Source organism: Plectropomus leopardus, chromosome 20 (assembly GCF_008729295.1).
Source record: "Plectropomus leopardus isolate mb chromosome 20, YSFRI_Pleo_2.0, whole genome shotgun sequence".
NCBI lineage: Eukaryota > Metazoa > Chordata > Actinopteri > Perciformes > Serranidae > Plectropomus > Plectropomus leopardus.
In genome coordinates, this window is record NC_056482.1 from 9,036,667 (window position 1) to 9,055,237 (window position 18,571).

Sequence of the window (18,571 nt, forward strand, 5' to 3'; positions counted from 1 at the left end):
CATTAAACGTGCTGGTAGCCAGGCTAACTGTTTCCTTCTGTTTCCAGTCTATATGCTAAGCTTAGCTTACAGTCTCCTGGTTAGATTCACAAAAAATTTAATTTATTTCATTTATTAAAGAAACAGTAAAAATTTAAAATACTATTTTTCCTCTTACCTGTAGTGCTGTTTGCCAAGTTAGATTGTTTTGGTTCGAATTGCTGAGTGTTGGAGATATCAGCCGTTAGATGTCTGACTTCTCTCCAGTATAACTGAACTAGACGGCACTCGGCTTATGGTGCTCAAAGTGCCAAGAAATCTATTTGCAAAACTCAACAGCGATGTCTCTTTCCAGAAATCATTACCCGATTATGCAAGATAATCCACAAACCTTATTGCAAGCAGTTTCATGGAGGAAATATTTTCTTTTAACCGACCGGCTCGTGCTTGTTGACATTGCTGTTGAGTTCTCCAAAAGTTTAGTTGTTGTTGTTGTTGTTGCTTTGAGCACCACAAACGGAGTGCCATCTATTTCCATTATACCGGAGAGAAGACAGACATCTCTACGGCCGATATCCCCAACATTCTGCAGCTCACACCAAAGTAATCTAGATTAATAAATAGCACTACAGGTAAGAGGAAAATATGTATTTTTGATTTTGAGTTGAAAGACATGAAACTGGTACTGATCTTCTTATCTGTCTGTCAGCAACAAAGCAAATGACCTCACTTCCCAAAAATGTTGAACTGCTCCTTTAAAGCCATGGCATATTTCATATTCTATTGGTAATACATTACAAGGTATTAAAAGATTTAATACCTTCCAGAGGGCAAAGATGACAAGTGCTAAGATCAGCAGTCCTATCAGGATGCTGATGATGATGATCCAAATGGGGATTCCTCCTATAGTCTCCTTCAAAACGTGGATCTTCACCTGATCGGCACACACACATACAGCAAATGTACACATAAACACACGCAAACATTCAATGACAACAAAGGCATGTAATACAAAAGAGTGACGACTTACACTTCTGGTCCTGTCGTTGCTGTTCAGCTCAAACAGCTTTGTGTTTTTGATCCCCAGTGTGGCGTTCACCGACATGTATAGACTGGAAAACTCCCCCTGTAAGATAAATCACTTTTAAATGCTTTTTATTCATCGGTCAGATAGCTGTTAGTCACCCTGCCTCCAAGTTCTTCACTTTGACAAGCAAAACAACAGAGACAAGCCAAAAAGAAGCGCCCATGTGTCACCTTAAACATACCTCGATGAATGTAGGTTTCCACACTCTGAATGTAACGTTGACCTGACTGATCGCAGCCTCGGGGATGGAGCAGCTGAAGGATGCACAGTAGAGGTTTTCACAGCTCTGTGGAGCAAATCAACACACACACACACACACACACACACACACACACACACAGAGTAAGATAGGAGCACACACACACACTCGCTCATGCAGACATTTTATAAAAGGTATTATTATTGCGAAAAGCCTGTCTTGAATGAGCCTCACAATCCAAACCAAGAATAATTTGTTTCATGGAGCCATCTCCTAGCTAATGAGATAAGAGTCATGTCTGTTTTTTTTTTTTTTACTGAAATAAGCCTAATTTTACTGACACACCCCTCAGGTCAGTAGTCTTTAAAAGAGGTTCACCACTCACCAGCAGGAAGACACTGAGAGTTTCTTTCTTTGGATTGGTAGTTATAACTTCTGGGTTAATTTTATGAGGGTTGATCCATTGTGCTGCGTTACATTTCACCTGGAGAAAAAGGAGAAACATGAGGGTGGTTCTGACTGTTTTCATGTCTGCATGTGTGTGTGTGTGTGTGTGTGTGTGCATACCTGTGGGCTGGTGGTGACATGTGTCAGGTACAATAAGTTATTCTGCCGAGGGGACAGGTGAGGATACATCACTGTAAGGTCGAGGGGTGGAGTCACCATATCACCTGACTTCTCCACCTGGACAGATGTGAGATGTTCAGGTAGAGCCATCACTTTACGTATACTCTTCATGTATATTGACACATGACCAGATATGATCTCTGTTACCGTGTAGCTGATGTTGACCTCCTCTCCGATCATCCTGGTCTCATTGAAGACACTGGGAAACTTTTCACCCTCTTTGACTATGATGGAATCACCCACATGCCGTCTAGAAGATGCATTTTATAGAAAAAACATCATATAAGATTTTCCTGTTCTTTGAAATAATAAAATATCAAACTTAGGACCCACAGAAGCAAAACTCTACAAGAGGCACTCATATTAAAAGGAATGTTTTTTTCTTTTAGTGAATTATTGTACTTAACTCTATTAATTTCTTTTTTTTGTGTTAATCTGTGCGTGTAAATTTATTTCATTGTCTGTTAATTTATTTTGTAGATATCTGTTATATAAATGGGTGTTTTTGTACTGTCAGTTTGTGACTGTGTTGTTTGTATATTATGAGAATAAATGAATGAATAAAATATTCAAAAAAAAAAAAATTAAAGGAAACCCCACTTATTTGACAAATCGAGGTCTGCTTATAGGCAATATTTTGGGCCACAACAAGCTGTAAACACAACACAAACATCATATAAACTTAATATAACTTTTAAATTTTTTATGGTGCGTTTAAAAAGCCTGGAACTGACTTGTGGAAAAAGGGAGACTGCTTTAGCATAGGGCCAAGAAGATGATGCTGCTCCTAAAGAAAATACCTGGCTCTTTAGCAGCTAAATACTCGACTATGTTCACCACCTAATCACTGTTTGGTGCTGAGCAGGTAGTGTACACTAAATTTTCAAAGCATTTCTTCAATGAAACAGGCAGATTCATCATGGACCATATCTTTAAATACTTCACATTATTTTGGGAAAATGTGGTGTTTGTAATATACCCCTGGCTTTGCATTATTATTGTGTTTGTATATCTAAAATTGTATTCTAGATTTCTGTTACATTCTTTGTAACATGTAAATAAAGAATGGGAAAATATGTGATCATGTGACCCATTAATATATAAAAATACTGATTATAGCCACCATAATAAACCATCCTAAAGCTCAGCACATATACCAATGCCTGCTTATATAGTGGTACCACAATGGCTTTATCTTAGACATTTTGATTTTCCAAACACAGGCGTAACTAATAACATTATTAATGACCGCATGTCATTTAAATGATTAACATAGGGCTGTCATTAATGTTATTAGAAGCACTTGCTCTTTTCCTGCTTTGAAAAGTCAAAAAGTTCACCACATTTTTAAGAGCCCGATACTGCATCCACTTTTGCAATCCAAGATGGCAGAGGAGCAGTATTTCCACAGCTACTCACACTAAGAATATGAGTCCAGCTTCATACGTTACAGGGATGGAGATTAGCACCGTGTTGTCATGCAGTGTTGAATTCCACTCTTCACTGTCACTGTGGGAAATTTAAATTAAAATTTGAACAATTCTACAAACAGAAACAGACTCATTTATTTCAGACAAACAAAAAATACAGCGTTTATTCTCTAACCTTGTAGCTGTCACGTTGATCTGAATGACGTCCTGGATATGCTTGGGATTTACCTCAAATTTGACTTTGCAATCTTCCTGTAGATATTAATCACATCACAACTTAAGTAGCGATAGTAAAGATAAAAAATATATAACTTAAAGGAATGTAAGTAGCATGACAAATGTAACACATGCTGAAACTAACCTCTTCATTGCTTCCCAAGAAGGGGTATCTAACAGCACACTCCACTCTTGTGTTATTCAGAGTGCATTCCTTTTCCGGCTGATAATACAAAAACACAACAAACATTATCACACACTTCGCTTCAGTCCACACACATTGATATGATGCAGACGGAGGAGCACTAGAAATCTCACCTCCACTTTGACAAAGTTGATGTTGGGAGTGAAGCTGAGGATAACTTTGGTGTTGTATGCAGGGTCTTTGCTGTTTCTCACGTTGATGCTCACGTCAAACTTGTCTTTGTTCGATATGATCGTCATTCTGGAGAAATGAATAAAAAACTCTCAGCATGCTTGGTTGTGATGCACACGTCTCCCCACAAGGGTGCAGTCGTGCACCAGAGGAGTTTGCTGACAAGAGTCCGACAACTAAGTTATTATTGTAACTGTGCTGCGAGACACTCAGACACAGTACATAATGTACAACTTCAGTGTGCAACAACTACTCAACAACAGCATGACCACTTACAGCGGCCAGTACAACAAACTTGAAAAAGGTGTGAATAATTCTAATTGCACTCACCTATTGACACTTGGCTTTGCTTTGAGAGAGAGATCAGCGATGCACCTCTCATGGCTTCCACAGTCCACTAAGGGAATCTGCAACATAGAGACAAAGAAAATGTCCTTACAGTCAAGAATGTGTTTTGATTATTGCTACATCATTTGAATGCTTGAGCTTCACTGTGTTGAGTGATATGAGTGCAGAATATTAAAAGGGTGTGTACAAAATCAGCTTCTGAGAAGGAAAACTTTCTCTGTGATCACCTTAAATCTGAATTTAAGACGCATATGCACGAGGACAGTTTTCCAACATCACAACAAGCTGGGAGGCCAATCATAGTTCAAAATACAACTTACAGTTTACTCCAACTCTAAAAATCTAATATAGGACATTCTGTGATTCAAGTGAAGATACTCTCATGTGAATATTGTGTTGTGCGTGTGTCTGTGTGTGTGTTATTTTACCTTAAAGAAGTTAAATTAACAAGTGAAAAATACCTAAAATGTGATGCTTTTCATAATTGAAAAATACAAAGTCAATTTTGTCTTCTAATACGCTTAATTAGCATTTCATATTAAGTACGTCATATTCATGGGGATTCATATCATGCACCTTCAATCGCTCTGGGAACTGGGACTTTATCCTACACTCACTGATTTAAGTCTTTAGAAGCCCTCTGTAGAAATGAGCAGAAGAATGAAGCTAAATCAGCTGCTGTCTCTGTGTATTTGTTTGTACCACTGACTAAAAAAGGTGCACTCACATGACCTTAATTTCCTTTGCCTTTTCCCCCAGAGTGTTAGAGGTTTGAGGGCCGTCATATTTGTTCCCATTCTCAAAGCTCTCCCTGTGGACTGTTAACATCAACAGTGTCCACTCTCCAAAGACAGGATGAGAGACTGGGATATCATATGCAGCACAATGTTAGAAGAAAAGCTTCCGTTTGATGACTTCCCCTTTCTGTTTGTGAGTGTGTGTGTGTGTGTGTGTGTGTGTCCCTTCTCCTCCTTTCAATAACAATAACAGGAGACGTCCTTATAACGCTTCCTCGCTTGTGTAAGTTCAGCATGATTCGCTGCTATGACATTATCTGACACTGAGGATGTGTTAAGGCCTATAAACACATCACATTCGGTCCTGTGTTAAGAAGTAAGGGGAGGTGTTGCTCCTGTGTGTTTCACACACTCGGGCTTAATTGCATTCTTTGTAACGCATTAAAGCTGAATTCTCATGTAAGATTTCCCTCTTTATCTACAGACATCACTCACTGCAACAATTATCTGGAGACCCTCTTGTTAGAACAACTCTGAACGTGGGAGCGTGGGAAGACTGTCCTGACTGCTTGGTGTTGAAACACTAATGCAGTCTCAAGGAAACACGAAGGATGGCAGTCAGCTGTTGCAGATGCTAATGCAGTGTAACAGCAGCGAGTTTGGAGCCAGACGAGAACATCCCACTTCTCAGTCTTGGATTATAAAGACAGACAGATGGAGGATGTTTCAGACAAGTTTCAAATCCTTCCTGTCTGTGACTCTAATTCTTCTGCTTGCTGTTATTTGGCAGTTCACACTTAAAGTGCTGAGAGACACTGATAATGATATGAAATATTGTCTTACTGTCTTATTGATGGATCTAGGTAGGCTTTCGTCCAGGACGGGGCCTTTGTCTTCAGCAAGTCCAAACTCCAGAGACACCATGAGAGGGTCTCGGAAGTCAAGCCGGGCCTGTCGAGGAAAACAACCACAACAGGAGAGTGAGGAGAGGGAAGGAGGAGCAACAGGAGGATGTAAGCATAGAAGAACTAACCCTTCATACCCTTGGTCCACATTCACAGGTGTTTTCACTTTTTTAAAGGGTTTTTTCATGTTTTTCTCATTTTCCCTTTGGATTTCCTTCCTGTTTATCCTGTTGGTTCAAGTTTTTGAGCTACGTTTGATTATAGCTTACAGAGCAAGCAGTCATCTCTTTTCTAGGTGTTTTCACTTATTTGACTAATAAGACTTGACTTGACTAAAGACCATGTCGATGCGTACAGTCCATGCACCACTGACTGCTCCCTGACTCGCTTGATGAATTTGATTGTGCCCTATTTTGTTTTAAGTTATATAAGAACATTCATGTCAACATAAGAATTGTATTAAAGAGTTGGTATTATCAGGAATTCCCAAAAGTGACAGCAAAAAGAATGCCAGAAGTGTCAATAAACCTGTGACAAAGTGGGTGTGAAAAAATCATCACACTGACATTGCTGATAACGATACCTGGGCGTTAGGTATCGACTGATACCAAGGACCAATCCGATACCAGTGTTATTATACATATAGTATATAATAAATGAATAAGCTGTAAGCCTCATTTTGTGGAAATGACTGGGATAATTATTTTATGTATTAGGCAATATCAGGCTCCACTTACACACTAACAGTAACAAAAAGTAAAAAATAAATACATAAATATAAAATTACTGGACTGGATTACTATTTATTTGTGTTATTATTTTTATTATGAAAATTATAAATTGAGCACCAGCAACTTGGTAAACCCTCTTAAAAATCATCAGGAATTACAATTGTGTAAACCTTTTAAATGCAACAACAAATTGATGAAAAACTTAAACAGGAATTAAAATTCAAGTATAAAACAACACAATGGCATAAAATGAGAACAAAATGCAATACAGTGATGCATGATGTAGTAAACATATGTGCAATCAGATTTAACTATAGAACTGAAATAAATAGATTGGCCACTTTGTTACAGATAACCAGTCAAGCTATTTGAGTCAGCGTTCGCCTGATATTATTTTCAGTATCGGATCAATGCATGCCAAGTTGCATTGGAAGCATATGTAGTACTGAGAGGTTTATTTTTAGCACAAAGCTTGGCACCAAAATACCACACAGAAGGGCAAAGCAAAAATTCAAGGTCATGCATTGCTTCCAGATCTGTGAGTCTCCACTTTGGCACAGAAATACTTTGAGTTAAACGCTGGGAAATTCATTAGTCTTGCAGGTGTTTTATCATAGACCAAAGTTTGTGAAGTAATAAAATCTTGACCTGATGATGGTTGATGAAAACTTACTTCAGATCATCCAGAGGGAGATGTCAATGTATGTATTGACTCATACAGAAGTATTCCCATTCTCTCAATCATCCCTTATCATTTACTAGACGTGTGTAGCGAAGCATATTTCCTGCAGAGACTCTGCTCTGCATTTTCTTATTTTCTGTGTTTGGGACACTTATGGGTGTGTATCTTCGTAGCTTGCAGTTGAGGTCTGGACTTTACAATAACATAGCAACAAGGTGTCAGACTATAAGCATGGTGTGTATGGATCTATTTGATTCTACTCTGCAAGACCAGAAGCAGCAGGTACTCAAGAGACACAACACCAAAAAAACGCAAATACAGTGAGGCGAAACATCAACCGAGGGAATCTGAGATTGGCTTTTGCTTTACTTTCACAGACCGGTGTGCTTACAAATAGTAACCAACAATCCTGCATAGTGTAACTTTAACCTCAACCAAAGCAAGTACACATCCTCCTCTGGACACCATAAATGCATGTACAAACTTTCATGACAATCCATGTAACAGTTTCTGAAATATTTTAGTCTAGAACTAAGCGGTGGGCCAACATCGCCATCTCTTGAGCCACGCTGCTGGCATGACTAAAAAGAGGTTTAATCAACCAGAATAACTGGAAAAACCTGTATGGGGGTGCAGGACCTTTAGATCATTGATATATGAAGACAACATTTGAAGGAATGGTGTCACATTGCAGTATGTAACATTGTATAGGAACAGTAAAGCATAAAAATATGAGTTTTTCCTTAGCCTGGGCCAAATTTTGATTAAACCCGGAGAGAGTATAACACGAGGAACACATGCTGCATCTTTAGTCAGGCATATTACTGACCTGGAGCTAGATACTGTAACATACTGGGGGCATTTCTTCAGACCACACTGAGTCACAAACACATTTTTTGGACATGGACACATTTCTGATACATCTGCTTTTGATTTGATTTGTTCAGCTTTGGGTCTGGTCCATCTTGGACTCAGGTAAAACAGCTGAAAGGCCTTTTGTGTGTCCGGTACTAATTTTTTTGACCTTTGAGGACCTCTCTGCGCTGGACAATGTGGGAAGTTTCTGCACAAACTGGCACACTAGAACAGAGCAGGTATTCATGCTTTGCACACACAGCCACAACAGCTGTTTCCACTGATTAGTTCCTCTTTCTCTCGCCTGAAGGCAACTAATCAGAGAAATCCGTTGCTGCAGTGAATGAGAAACTTTGCACACATGGCTTTATGTGTCACATCACTGAAGACTGCTTACAGTAGGTGGTGTTGTTGTAACGTACGAAGGTTTGTGCAGTGATCAACAGCCTGTGATGTGCTTGTTAGGCTACTTGTAGAAATCTCCCTTGACCTGGAACGCCGCTTTGTCACATTTTTCATTCTCCTTTTCCTTTTTCTCATTCTCTCTCCATCTCTGCAGCTCTCCAAGTGTCTACAGATAATTTATCACACAGAGCAGCACGGGGCTGTACTAGGCATGCTTTGATCAGGACGGGTCTGTTTCATGTTAAGGTCTTCCTGTTCTGCATAAGACTTCTCACAGCTTTGTCCTGCCTCCTTTCTGGCTCAAAACACCATTTACATCTCAAATAAGTGTAGGATATACCTCTCATGAATGATTGTCACAGAATTTGAGGGACTCCAGTGTATCTGAATACTGTGTCATGCGGATACTGTGCTAAAAATACAGTTTTGGGGTTGATTTCGTACAGGTAAGAAACCATAAACATGTGTGCAACATAAAGATCGGAGTACTTGCCGACATCATGAAGGTTTCTTGCACACATTGTCTCTCTCTGTCTTTGATGGTGAAGACCCTAGTAATCTTACGATCACTTTTGTCATCCGAGTCAATAAAGGAGGCCCTGGCTTTGGCACGCAGAGCATCCAGAGTCAGACTGTAGCGGATAGCTGCAGGACACAGCAGATAAGAAAACATGAGGTAATTAAACTACTTTAATAATGAGGAGGCAGAGAAATGACCAGGATGCTGAATGGCTCACCTGCATCAGTTTGTACATCTTGATTGTCAGATTTGACACTGTAGATGAAACACACCTCAGTTGTCACACACACTGATTTGCGTCCGCCATGTTCACACTGATACTGAGACTGCTGCAGGTTGATTTTAGCGGGGTCAAAAGTCATGTTGGCACGGAGTTCTGCGACATCTCTCGACCTGGTGAAATTAAAAAACATACCGACTTTTAGAAAATTGTAGATGTCATTGGTGTAATATGTGTGCTGGAATGTGAGCATGCATCTACTTTCTTAAAGGGAGGAAGAAGCAACTAGAGGAGTGGACACAGGTCACATGATTTGGACTCTGGTCACAAATCTGATGAGTTTAGACTTGACTTGATAAAAATTACAAAAGACTTTCCCCTCACTAATGACTCATGACTTCACTTCAACTTGAACCTTTTGACTTGATTTTATTTTTTAAAAAGTATGCCACAAATCAGTTAATTTTCGTCATATTCAACTGAAGCAGCTAAAGTTAATGTTTTACACTTGATTCCCCAGATTCACTTTGTTTTAACCAATCTGACAGCCTCCAATCAAGAGTGATGAAGAACTAATGTTACATTACTGAGCACCAGTTTGAAAATTCTACCAAAAATAACTTATTCATGTGCAAAAACTTAACTTATTCATGTGCTGGTCAACAAAAAAAACAAATTAAGGAATGCAAATTGTGCGAGAAAAAAAAAAGCATTCATGATTTTTATAAATTTGACATGATTCAGTCAGACAAACAATTTAAATTCGAAATGTTTATGTCAACAGCAAAACAGAGTTTGGCATCTAGACTCCAGCCAGCCTCATCACTTCCCACAGATGTGTTTACATGAGATATTGGGGAGTGATGATTTCATATCTTCCCCTCTAGCCGGAGCCTGCAGGTGAATGCTGAGGTGGAGTTGGGGCTGAAAGAGCAGGCAGCAGGGCAGCAGCAGCACTGACAAGGCAGAGGGAGAGCTGACAGCTTAAACAGAACACCTAATAGAGGGTGAATTTTGCAGATGACATATGGAGACTGATGCATGATGTGTGTATATGAATCAGTGCAGCTGAAGCTGACTGCCTGAACTAGATTATGGGCGTTGCTCCATTTACTCTGTTGTTTAAGTGATTTAACCATTAGCGAAGAGCTAAACTTTGAAACTCAAAGTTTAGGACTTGGGACTTCACTTAGGATCTGTCAGTCTTGACTTGAGACTCACTTGTGTACTCACTTGTGACTTGCAATAATGACTCGGTCCCAACTCTGCAAGACACGGATGCATCTTGAGCGCGCAGCTTGGCCTCAACTCTCTCTATCCAACTGTTGAGCTTTCTAAGACACAGCCAACAGTCCAGGAAGAACAGCCGCCTGCTGCCAAATCCTTTTTAAACTCTAAGCCACTTGGGAGATGGAGTTTTCACACAGCTTAGCTGAGCCTCTGCCAGCAGAAACTCTGGGATAAGGGTCTGCCTGGGAAGCTAAATCATGGTGTGGGCTGATGTTTAACAACTTTGTGGGTTCAAGTCCAACAGAGACTAACAGAGAGATCATTAGGAAGTTGCTAGTCTCAAGCCTGCCAGCCCAGTGGGACATGAACAGCTGTCTAAACCCAAGTAAGACAATGCAAAGCAGACTTGTAAGATGATGTCTCCGGGATACGGGTGCTGCTGCTGGTAATGATTCAGGTGGAATGTGTCGTTTTAGGAGTGAATGTTTATATGTGAGGATGGGCCGTGTCTCACCAGAATAGTGACGCCCCTCCCAGACCTCCTATGGAGAGATCTGTGATCCCATCTCCATTGAGATCCATGACTCCATGTATGGATTGGCCAAAGAATTTTACTTTTTCACCATCCCCACCTGCAGGGATACGCTAAAGAGAAACACAGACCCAATTAGATTCACATTAAAGGAGGATTTTGGTTTATTTCAGCCTGGCATTTTTCTCATAAATGTGACTTTTTTGGCTCAGTGGGTCGTGCTACCTTTGACCCTTATGTGAATTATTTCAAACTCTGGTCTGGAAGAGACACAGATAGTAGCAGGAGGTGATGGATGCAAAACACGACCCCCACATTTACGGGAAATATGACAGGTTGATATACACCAATATATTCCATTAATCTACAATTTTTTTTGCTGTTGAGTGGAACTGAAACTGTTCTGACCTGCACAAATTTCTCCTTCAGTGATGTCTTATCTCCATGATAGACGTAAACGGCCCCTCGGTGGTCATTCTCAAAAGGCGCGCCAATCGCCACGTCGTTAAACCCGTCAAGGTTGAGATCTGATACTGCCGCAATGGCCGTACCAAACCGGGCGCCACATGGTTCATTTTTATTGGTGCAGGTGGCGGAGTGAGCAGTACAGCAGGACTGATTGATTGGCTTTAAAGTGAATTCGTGCTCAAACTGGCCATCCTGGTGATGCGGAAAGGGGAAAAAAAGTCAGTGGGTGTACTGTCACAATCTGACTCTTTCAAAATGCACAAAATACCTAATTTTCTTTTTGATTAATAATTTGTACCTTAAGTTTGTAGACGTAGACCTGTCCTTGCTCGTCTCTTTCTGTGCCCATGTACATCGGAGATCCAACCAAGAGGATATCCGTGAAGGAGTCACGGTCCACATCGACGGTCTGCAGGACGCTGCCGAAGTAGGAACCAATCTGCAAAACAAAACAACATTTCTCAAAACATTATAGAAAACTCAATAATAATGTGGACAACACAACAAGAAAAACCACTTAGCCTGTCTCTGTGCTGCTGTAATGTGAAATTTCCCTCTGGGATCAATACAGACTTCTTATCTTATTTAAAGTCTATTACGAAATACAACATGAGACATCCAGATTGCTTAGAATATGAACAGAATCCTGAGGTATCGTCTTACAGCTTTCAGACAGATTGAGCAAAGAGACCTTCACTGCAAATAAACCTGCAGGAAGAGAACAGGCACTCATCCATCTTTTAAGTGGTTACCTCTTAAGTATGAACCTAAGCGCAGAGCTGATATCCTTTGAGTGCACAGCTGATAGGTTCAGTGGCTTGTTTACATGACATACAGAAGTTAATACTTAATTGGGGTGGAAAAACTGATACAGCATGGTATCTTGATATTTTGTATGGCAATACTGATTCAAAACATAGACGCAAAATATCAAGTTTTATAAAAGTATATAAATTAATAACATTGGAAACACAAATTTACACTTGCAGCCAATTAATCTTACAATTAGTTTCTTTTTCCCTAAACTAGATGCATTCTGATTTTGATGCATTTTGCAATAAAGATGACTGACAAGAGATAAATGGAATAAAGATGTTATCTTATTAGATAAAAACATGTTAACAAGTTTTTCATAATTTAAAATGAAAATGTAAGAATCACAATATCACAATGTATGTTATTGCAATACTTAGCATATCACAAAATATTTAAATATAATAATATTATACTGTGACTCAAATATTGTGATAATATTGTATTGTGGAGCCTCTAGTGATTCCAGTCCTTTACATTTAGCTAATTCAGTGTGGACAGAGAGACGCTTGCTTATGGAATACAGGGTTAGGCCTACATATTCTCTGAGGGAAATATTTTAACCAGACAATATACCAGAGATATTTAAATATTTCCAACTTCAACAGATTTTCCTGGTAAAAATCAGATAACAGAAACCCTGAAACCCAGTGCAGATGATAGAGCTGTTTGCTGTCTGTGTTTGAGAGAGCAATAAAAAAGTGAGAGACGGTGGAAGGTGGACTATTGCAAAACGTCTCTAATAACTTATTATTATTAACCAGAATGCTGCTTTGTCACTTAATGACACGCCCGTTGTGACCCAGGATATTTTTTTTTTTTTAAAATATATATCTTTTTTCTAAACTATTTAACCTGCACATCACTGAAAAAGACTCACCTGTTCTCCTTTCAGTATCTGTGAGATGACTATGTTGTTCTTTTCATTCAGACGGTAAATAACAACGCGGCCTGTGTGGTTGTACCGCGGTGCACCTGTGATGTACAGCACTCCATCAGGGGTGGATGCTGACTGAACATCATAGCCTGACGAGACATGAGTACACACACAACCATTGTATCAAATTCTATGCATACATAAGCAGACATTATGCACACTGAACAACATCATGAGAAACACACACTCTCTTTGAAGGATCTTTTTTAAATGCTCCTTCAGCCAGCTGTTTACATCTCTGTGTGAGGAGGGTAACTATAAAACACTCCTGGAAACTGGCAGGAAAACACACAAACAAACACACACTCACAGTGAGGCACACAAAGGCTATACGGTCTGCGGTCAGACCATTAGGGATGGTGCCAACAGCTGAGTTTACAGTACGCGAGCATGGACCCACCAGTGCTCTTTCTAATGACATGTTGATTAAATAACTTGATATTAAGATGCTGTGGTTGCTCTACAAGCCATAAAAGGCAGCAGGACAGAGAGAAAAGCCTGTGTGTATTATTTATGTGACACACAGAGGGAGGCATCTGCTGCTGGACTTAGATAAATTACATACCTCGCTCCTCCATGCAACAGAGACTCTATATTTATTCTGCAGCTGTAAAATTTCACCTAATGTCTTGAAAGATATAGTTTATCTCTCTGAGTAACCAAAAACACTCAGCTCAGACAGAGTTGTTCATGCAAGTGTAAAAACTGTGTTCATTGTGTTTTATAAGCCTCTTAACAGGTGTATGTTTCTGTATTTTTTGTTTTAAGTTACTAAAAACTTTGATCAAATCCGAATTACATTTAACATAAAAAAAAAGGAAACAGTAAGAAGCCGATTGCGAAAATTTGATTTCAGGGCCTTTACGACTTTACGAGTCAACTCACCAAGATACCCAGCGAGTCCTTCGTACCCGGCCTCAGTCTCTGGGTCATAGAACTCGGTCTTCCCTGGAACAATTGTTCCTCCAGCAGTATGCATTACCACAGTCCCATTCCAGTCATACGCTCCCACTGCTCCCAGTAACACACCATCCTATGGGAGACAACAAAGCTGATATCAGGAACAGTTGGATATGAGATTAGAATAATTACAGTTTCTGTTAATTGTCATTATTAAGTGGTCCTTTACTTAAAGACACACTATACAGGATTTTTGAAACACAAAGTATGGGCTCATACAAAACTAATCTCTTAATTATCAGTCATGACCCTCTCTCAGTGTGTGGCCATGTATTTTTCTGCACAGACTCTTCCCTCTGCTTATATTTTCATATTTTTGTCTTAGTTTGCTATGTTTGGGACATCCATGGACATATCTTAAAGGTGAGTGGCCACTTTGCTAGACTGTAAGCTGCATCCATCTAAGATAGATTAATGTAAATTGTGGAGAAAAACAAACAAACAAATGGAGCAAGGTAAAATGCCAGCTGGAAAAAAAAGGTCATTCCAAAACGTTTCCTTCACATTTGTTCACTTTCACTATAACTGAAAGTAAAAAGAGTAGTTTACCAAATTGTAAAAATATTCATTAAAAAGTAAAAGTTCTGCACACGAAATCTTACAGTACCACACAAAACCTTACAAAGTAAAATTAATTAGCAATATCAGCAAACTTTACCTAAAGCATCAAAAGTACTAAATATACAGAAAGGTCTCCTTCAGACTTTCATATTATATTACTGCATTGTTGAAATGTGACTACTGATGCATATTCACATGTAATCAAAAATCACAAATTGTAGCAGGCTGAAGTGAGGATTCAATATTTGATATGCTTTTGGGTGAATTAACCTATAGTAATTATATTCTATTTGTTAAACATAAATTTAAATATAAAATCGCAACCTGCATCAAGTCACTAGTAGCCTCAGACCCAAGAGTTCAACTAGTACTGAAACATTTGGTCACTTAATCAATCGACAGAAAATGCAGCAAAAATTCTGAATTAATTCCTGAAAATATTCATCAAGGAAAACTTCTGATTTTCCCTGTTACATAATTCTCAATTAAACTTGTGTGTGTTACTGAATGTTAACTGTAGTTTAATTGTTTATAAGAATATATATTTTATGTATTTGGAGAGTCTGTTAGCTGTTACATTGCCTATGTCTTTTTAATGCCCGAGACAAATTTCTCCTAAGGGAGACAAAAAAGGCTTCTCTTATTTTGAAAAGCTTATATAAAAATCATCTTGGGATACTGTGTGATACTGTGATACACAATTTTTTCATACGTTATAATACTTTATTCTATTTACTAACCAATGAACTTATTAATCGAAAAAAAATATTGACAATAAATAATGGAACTATTCATCATTTCTTGAAGAGAGAATAACCTCTTAAAAATATAAACACAGGTCAATAACCTGGATAAAATAAAATATTGTTGAAGGAAACAAAGCAAGAAAATAAAATATCCCTAAATCAATTTATTCATTAATTTTGTCTGCAGGAAACAGAGTTGTTTAATAGGAAGGGGAGGGGTCACACAGGACATAGCATATGTCATTAGTCACAACAAAGTGCCTCAAGAGGCTCTTTCCCTCTACTGACCGTTAGAACGAGGCCTCACATGTTCAGCACACGGTGGAACGACTCAGTTTAGTTATGTCCTGGTTTGCTAAGCTCAATGAGCCACAGAAACAGCGCACACATCAGTTGAGAGATGATAAACATGATTCAGGAGCAGGAAGAGATGCGTAAGAAGCGAGTATGCTTTAAAATAGACATAGGAAATTCCTAATGAATGAACTCCAGGGCGTGTTGTTTTAACAGTAGTGAACAAACATCTGATTCAACCGTCCTCGCCGTCTCTCGTGCTGGACATGTCTCGTGTCTGTCTCTCTCGCTCTCATGCAATCAGATCAAACACCATTAGTGTTAAGTCTGCAGCGCTGTGAGGACAGAGAGCGTCTGTGTCTGGAAACTTCTACTGACCGAGGTGAATCACCAAAGGGTTGAAGATGCATCACAGATAACACTGTGGCACAGAGTTCATTAACCGAGCAAACGTCCATGCCAACACATACACTCGCGCGCAAGCACATAAAATAAACAATTCCTTTCAACGAAACGCCTACAGACATGTAAACTTCCCTGTGATCTAAAGATAGGATGCACTCGTCTGTCACTCGGTCTGGTTCAGTCATTCTACTGAAAGTCACTGACTTTTACTTTTATGGTAATTGTGTATTCATCCAACATAAATAACTGGATTTTGACTTACCTTCGAAGTATGTGCGCTAAAGCCAGCTTGGGACATCTCCATCTCAAAGGAGGAGGTGAAATTGCCGGTTGTAGCTGCAGAGGGAAAAGTTCATTTTAAGCTTTTTATATAAAAATTGATAGTAAATAACGACATTTTTTGAGTATGTCATTGTCACTTTAAAGGTCAAATGTGTAGTATTTAGGGGGATATAATAGCAGAAATGGTATATGATATTCCTGACTATGTTTTTATTAGTGTTTAGTCACTCAAAAATAAGAATCATGTTTTCGTTTCTTTAAAATTAGTCATGTTTATCTATATACGGAGCGGGTCCTCTTCCAGAGTCCACCATATTGTTTCTACTTTATCCAAAACTGAAAAACCAAACACTGGCTGTAGAAGGGGCCACTGGTGTTTTTCATGTCAGCCACCATAGATCTTCTACGCTCATCTAACTTTCGGCAAGACAGCAAATTTGCGTATCTCCCAAAATGTCGAACTCAATATGGATATTAACACAATATTTACCTTCCAAGGCAAAAATCTTGCTTCCCAAAGCATCCACAATGCTCAACAACGCCACCTCATCAGACACATTGAAGAAGTGGTCTTGTAATGGCTGACTGGAGATGGATGCGATTTCCTTGATAAACTTCTGCACTTCTTCTGCACTTTTGTTCTGACGATTGTAGTCTCCCAAAACCTGAAACACAAAAATAGTATAAATAAGTAGAAAGAGACTCAAGATTAAAATGACCCTGATGAAGGTTAAACAACTGTGAAAGAAACTTTTCAGTACACCTTCCCCTGATTTGTTTTCAACTACGTTGCTTTATTTATTCTTCTTATTATTTGACTGAATTAGTAAATTCTAATTGATTTACTGGCTGGTTGACTGAAATGATTCAATATTTCAATAAAATGCACAGTGAAATGGCTTTGTGTCACTATGATTTCTATAATCTGCATATTCCAGCTTTTCATGAATAATAACTAATCTTCTCTGGGCGTATTGTTAATAATAAACACAAAACTGTCACTTGTTCCTAAAAACTCAGTACACATATACAAAGGTAGTTTGTACCCACAGCAATGCCAAACCTCTCGATGTCATCATCTTCACACTCTCCAATGACCTTGTCCAGATTATGGAAGTCGTGTGACTCTCCGTCAGTCACAATCACCATGACTTTCTTCACCCCGGGTCGTGCACCACGCTCCGGCATGAAAGCTTCCCTCCTGATTGGTACACAATTTTCAAAACTGAGTCAAAAAAACAAAACTTCCAGAGCACCTGTCTGCTTAACACTATCTAATAAAGTAGTGCTGTAAAAGTATTCCTAGTCAGCTGAGATTCCAGATGAACTGTGTGGCAGATTCATTAACACAACAATCTCAACTACTTTATGTTTCCAGGTCAAAGCCTTTATAACAGAGTGTCAGCATGTACCGCTGAAGTAGATACTGGAGTTACAACATTACTGATTGTAATTCAATGCCATAAAATATTGAAATAAACAAATATAAAATTACATTTCTAAAAGCCTTATTCAGTGCTCGTTTCCCGATTGCCTTAAGATCGATAACTCCAAATTGTGTTGGGATGCTTGAACAGGGCTGTAAAAAGGGGGGCATTTTCAATCTGCATCTCTGCGAAATTACCACCAGGATACATTTTTAGAAACTTATCAGATCAACAGACCATTTGAGTGCATTTTGAAAGAAAAATCTTACATCAGGGAGGGGTTCTCAAAGTTTTGATGACTAACTGCCATTTTAGATTGGCAGCATTTGATTAAAGATCCGCTATGGAAAAATGCACACACTGACTTTTTTTTAATGACGTCACAAAAACTATAACGGTCCAAAGTGATATAGCCTAAGTAACACTCATATTACGTACCAGTTTTCCACTTTTAAATAAATTTGAAATTACTGACATAGAGAGAAAGTACATTTTCTCTTATGCACTCCCTGGACTACACAATGCCAGACTAGATACATGTCGAACCAATCAGAGATCCTTTGCTGGACTGTTTAGGGGAAATCTGACCAATGACAGCA

General features: G+C 38.9%; 1 protein-coding gene across 1 annotated transcript in view; it reads right to left on the bottom strand.

The window, feature by feature from the left end:
* Nucleotides 1-18,571, bottom strand: part of itga1 (integrin, alpha 1) — a 58,410-nt gene that overhangs the window by 2,415 nt on the left and 37,424 nt on the right. Inside the window, exons 8-29 of the mRNA XM_042509266.1 lie at nucleotides 17,596-17,746; nucleotides 17,036-17,210; nucleotides 16,526-16,599; nucleotides 14,183-14,330; nucleotides 13,241-13,386; nucleotides 11,846-11,986; nucleotides 11,488-11,739; nucleotides 11,062-11,192; nucleotides 9,315-9,490; nucleotides 9,071-9,222; nucleotides 5,843-5,950; nucleotides 4,245-4,321; nucleotides 3,857-3,983; nucleotides 3,684-3,761; nucleotides 3,498-3,574; nucleotides 3,312-3,401; nucleotides 2,040-2,142; nucleotides 1,833-1,949; nucleotides 1,651-1,749; nucleotides 1,248-1,352; nucleotides 1,010-1,105; nucleotides 800-913 (exon numbers count right to left, since the gene is read on the bottom strand). Coding sequence (XP_042365200.1) covers nucleotides 800-913; nucleotides 1,010-1,105; nucleotides 1,248-1,352; nucleotides 1,651-1,749; nucleotides 1,833-1,949; nucleotides 2,040-2,142; nucleotides 3,312-3,401; nucleotides 3,498-3,574; nucleotides 3,684-3,761; nucleotides 3,857-3,983; nucleotides 4,245-4,321; nucleotides 5,843-5,950; nucleotides 9,071-9,222; nucleotides 9,315-9,490; nucleotides 11,062-11,192; nucleotides 11,488-11,739; nucleotides 11,846-11,986; nucleotides 13,241-13,386; nucleotides 14,183-14,330; nucleotides 16,526-16,599; nucleotides 17,036-17,210; nucleotides 17,596-17,746 — 2,737 coding nt within the window. The remainder of the gene's footprint in view (nucleotides 1-799; nucleotides 914-1,009; nucleotides 1,106-1,247; nucleotides 1,353-1,650; nucleotides 1,750-1,832; nucleotides 1,950-2,039; nucleotides 2,143-3,311; nucleotides 3,402-3,497; nucleotides 3,575-3,683; nucleotides 3,762-3,856; nucleotides 3,984-4,244; nucleotides 4,322-5,842; nucleotides 5,951-9,070; nucleotides 9,223-9,314; nucleotides 9,491-11,061; nucleotides 11,193-11,487; nucleotides 11,740-11,845; nucleotides 11,987-13,240; nucleotides 13,387-14,182; nucleotides 14,331-16,525; nucleotides 16,600-17,035; nucleotides 17,211-17,595; nucleotides 17,747-18,571) is intronic.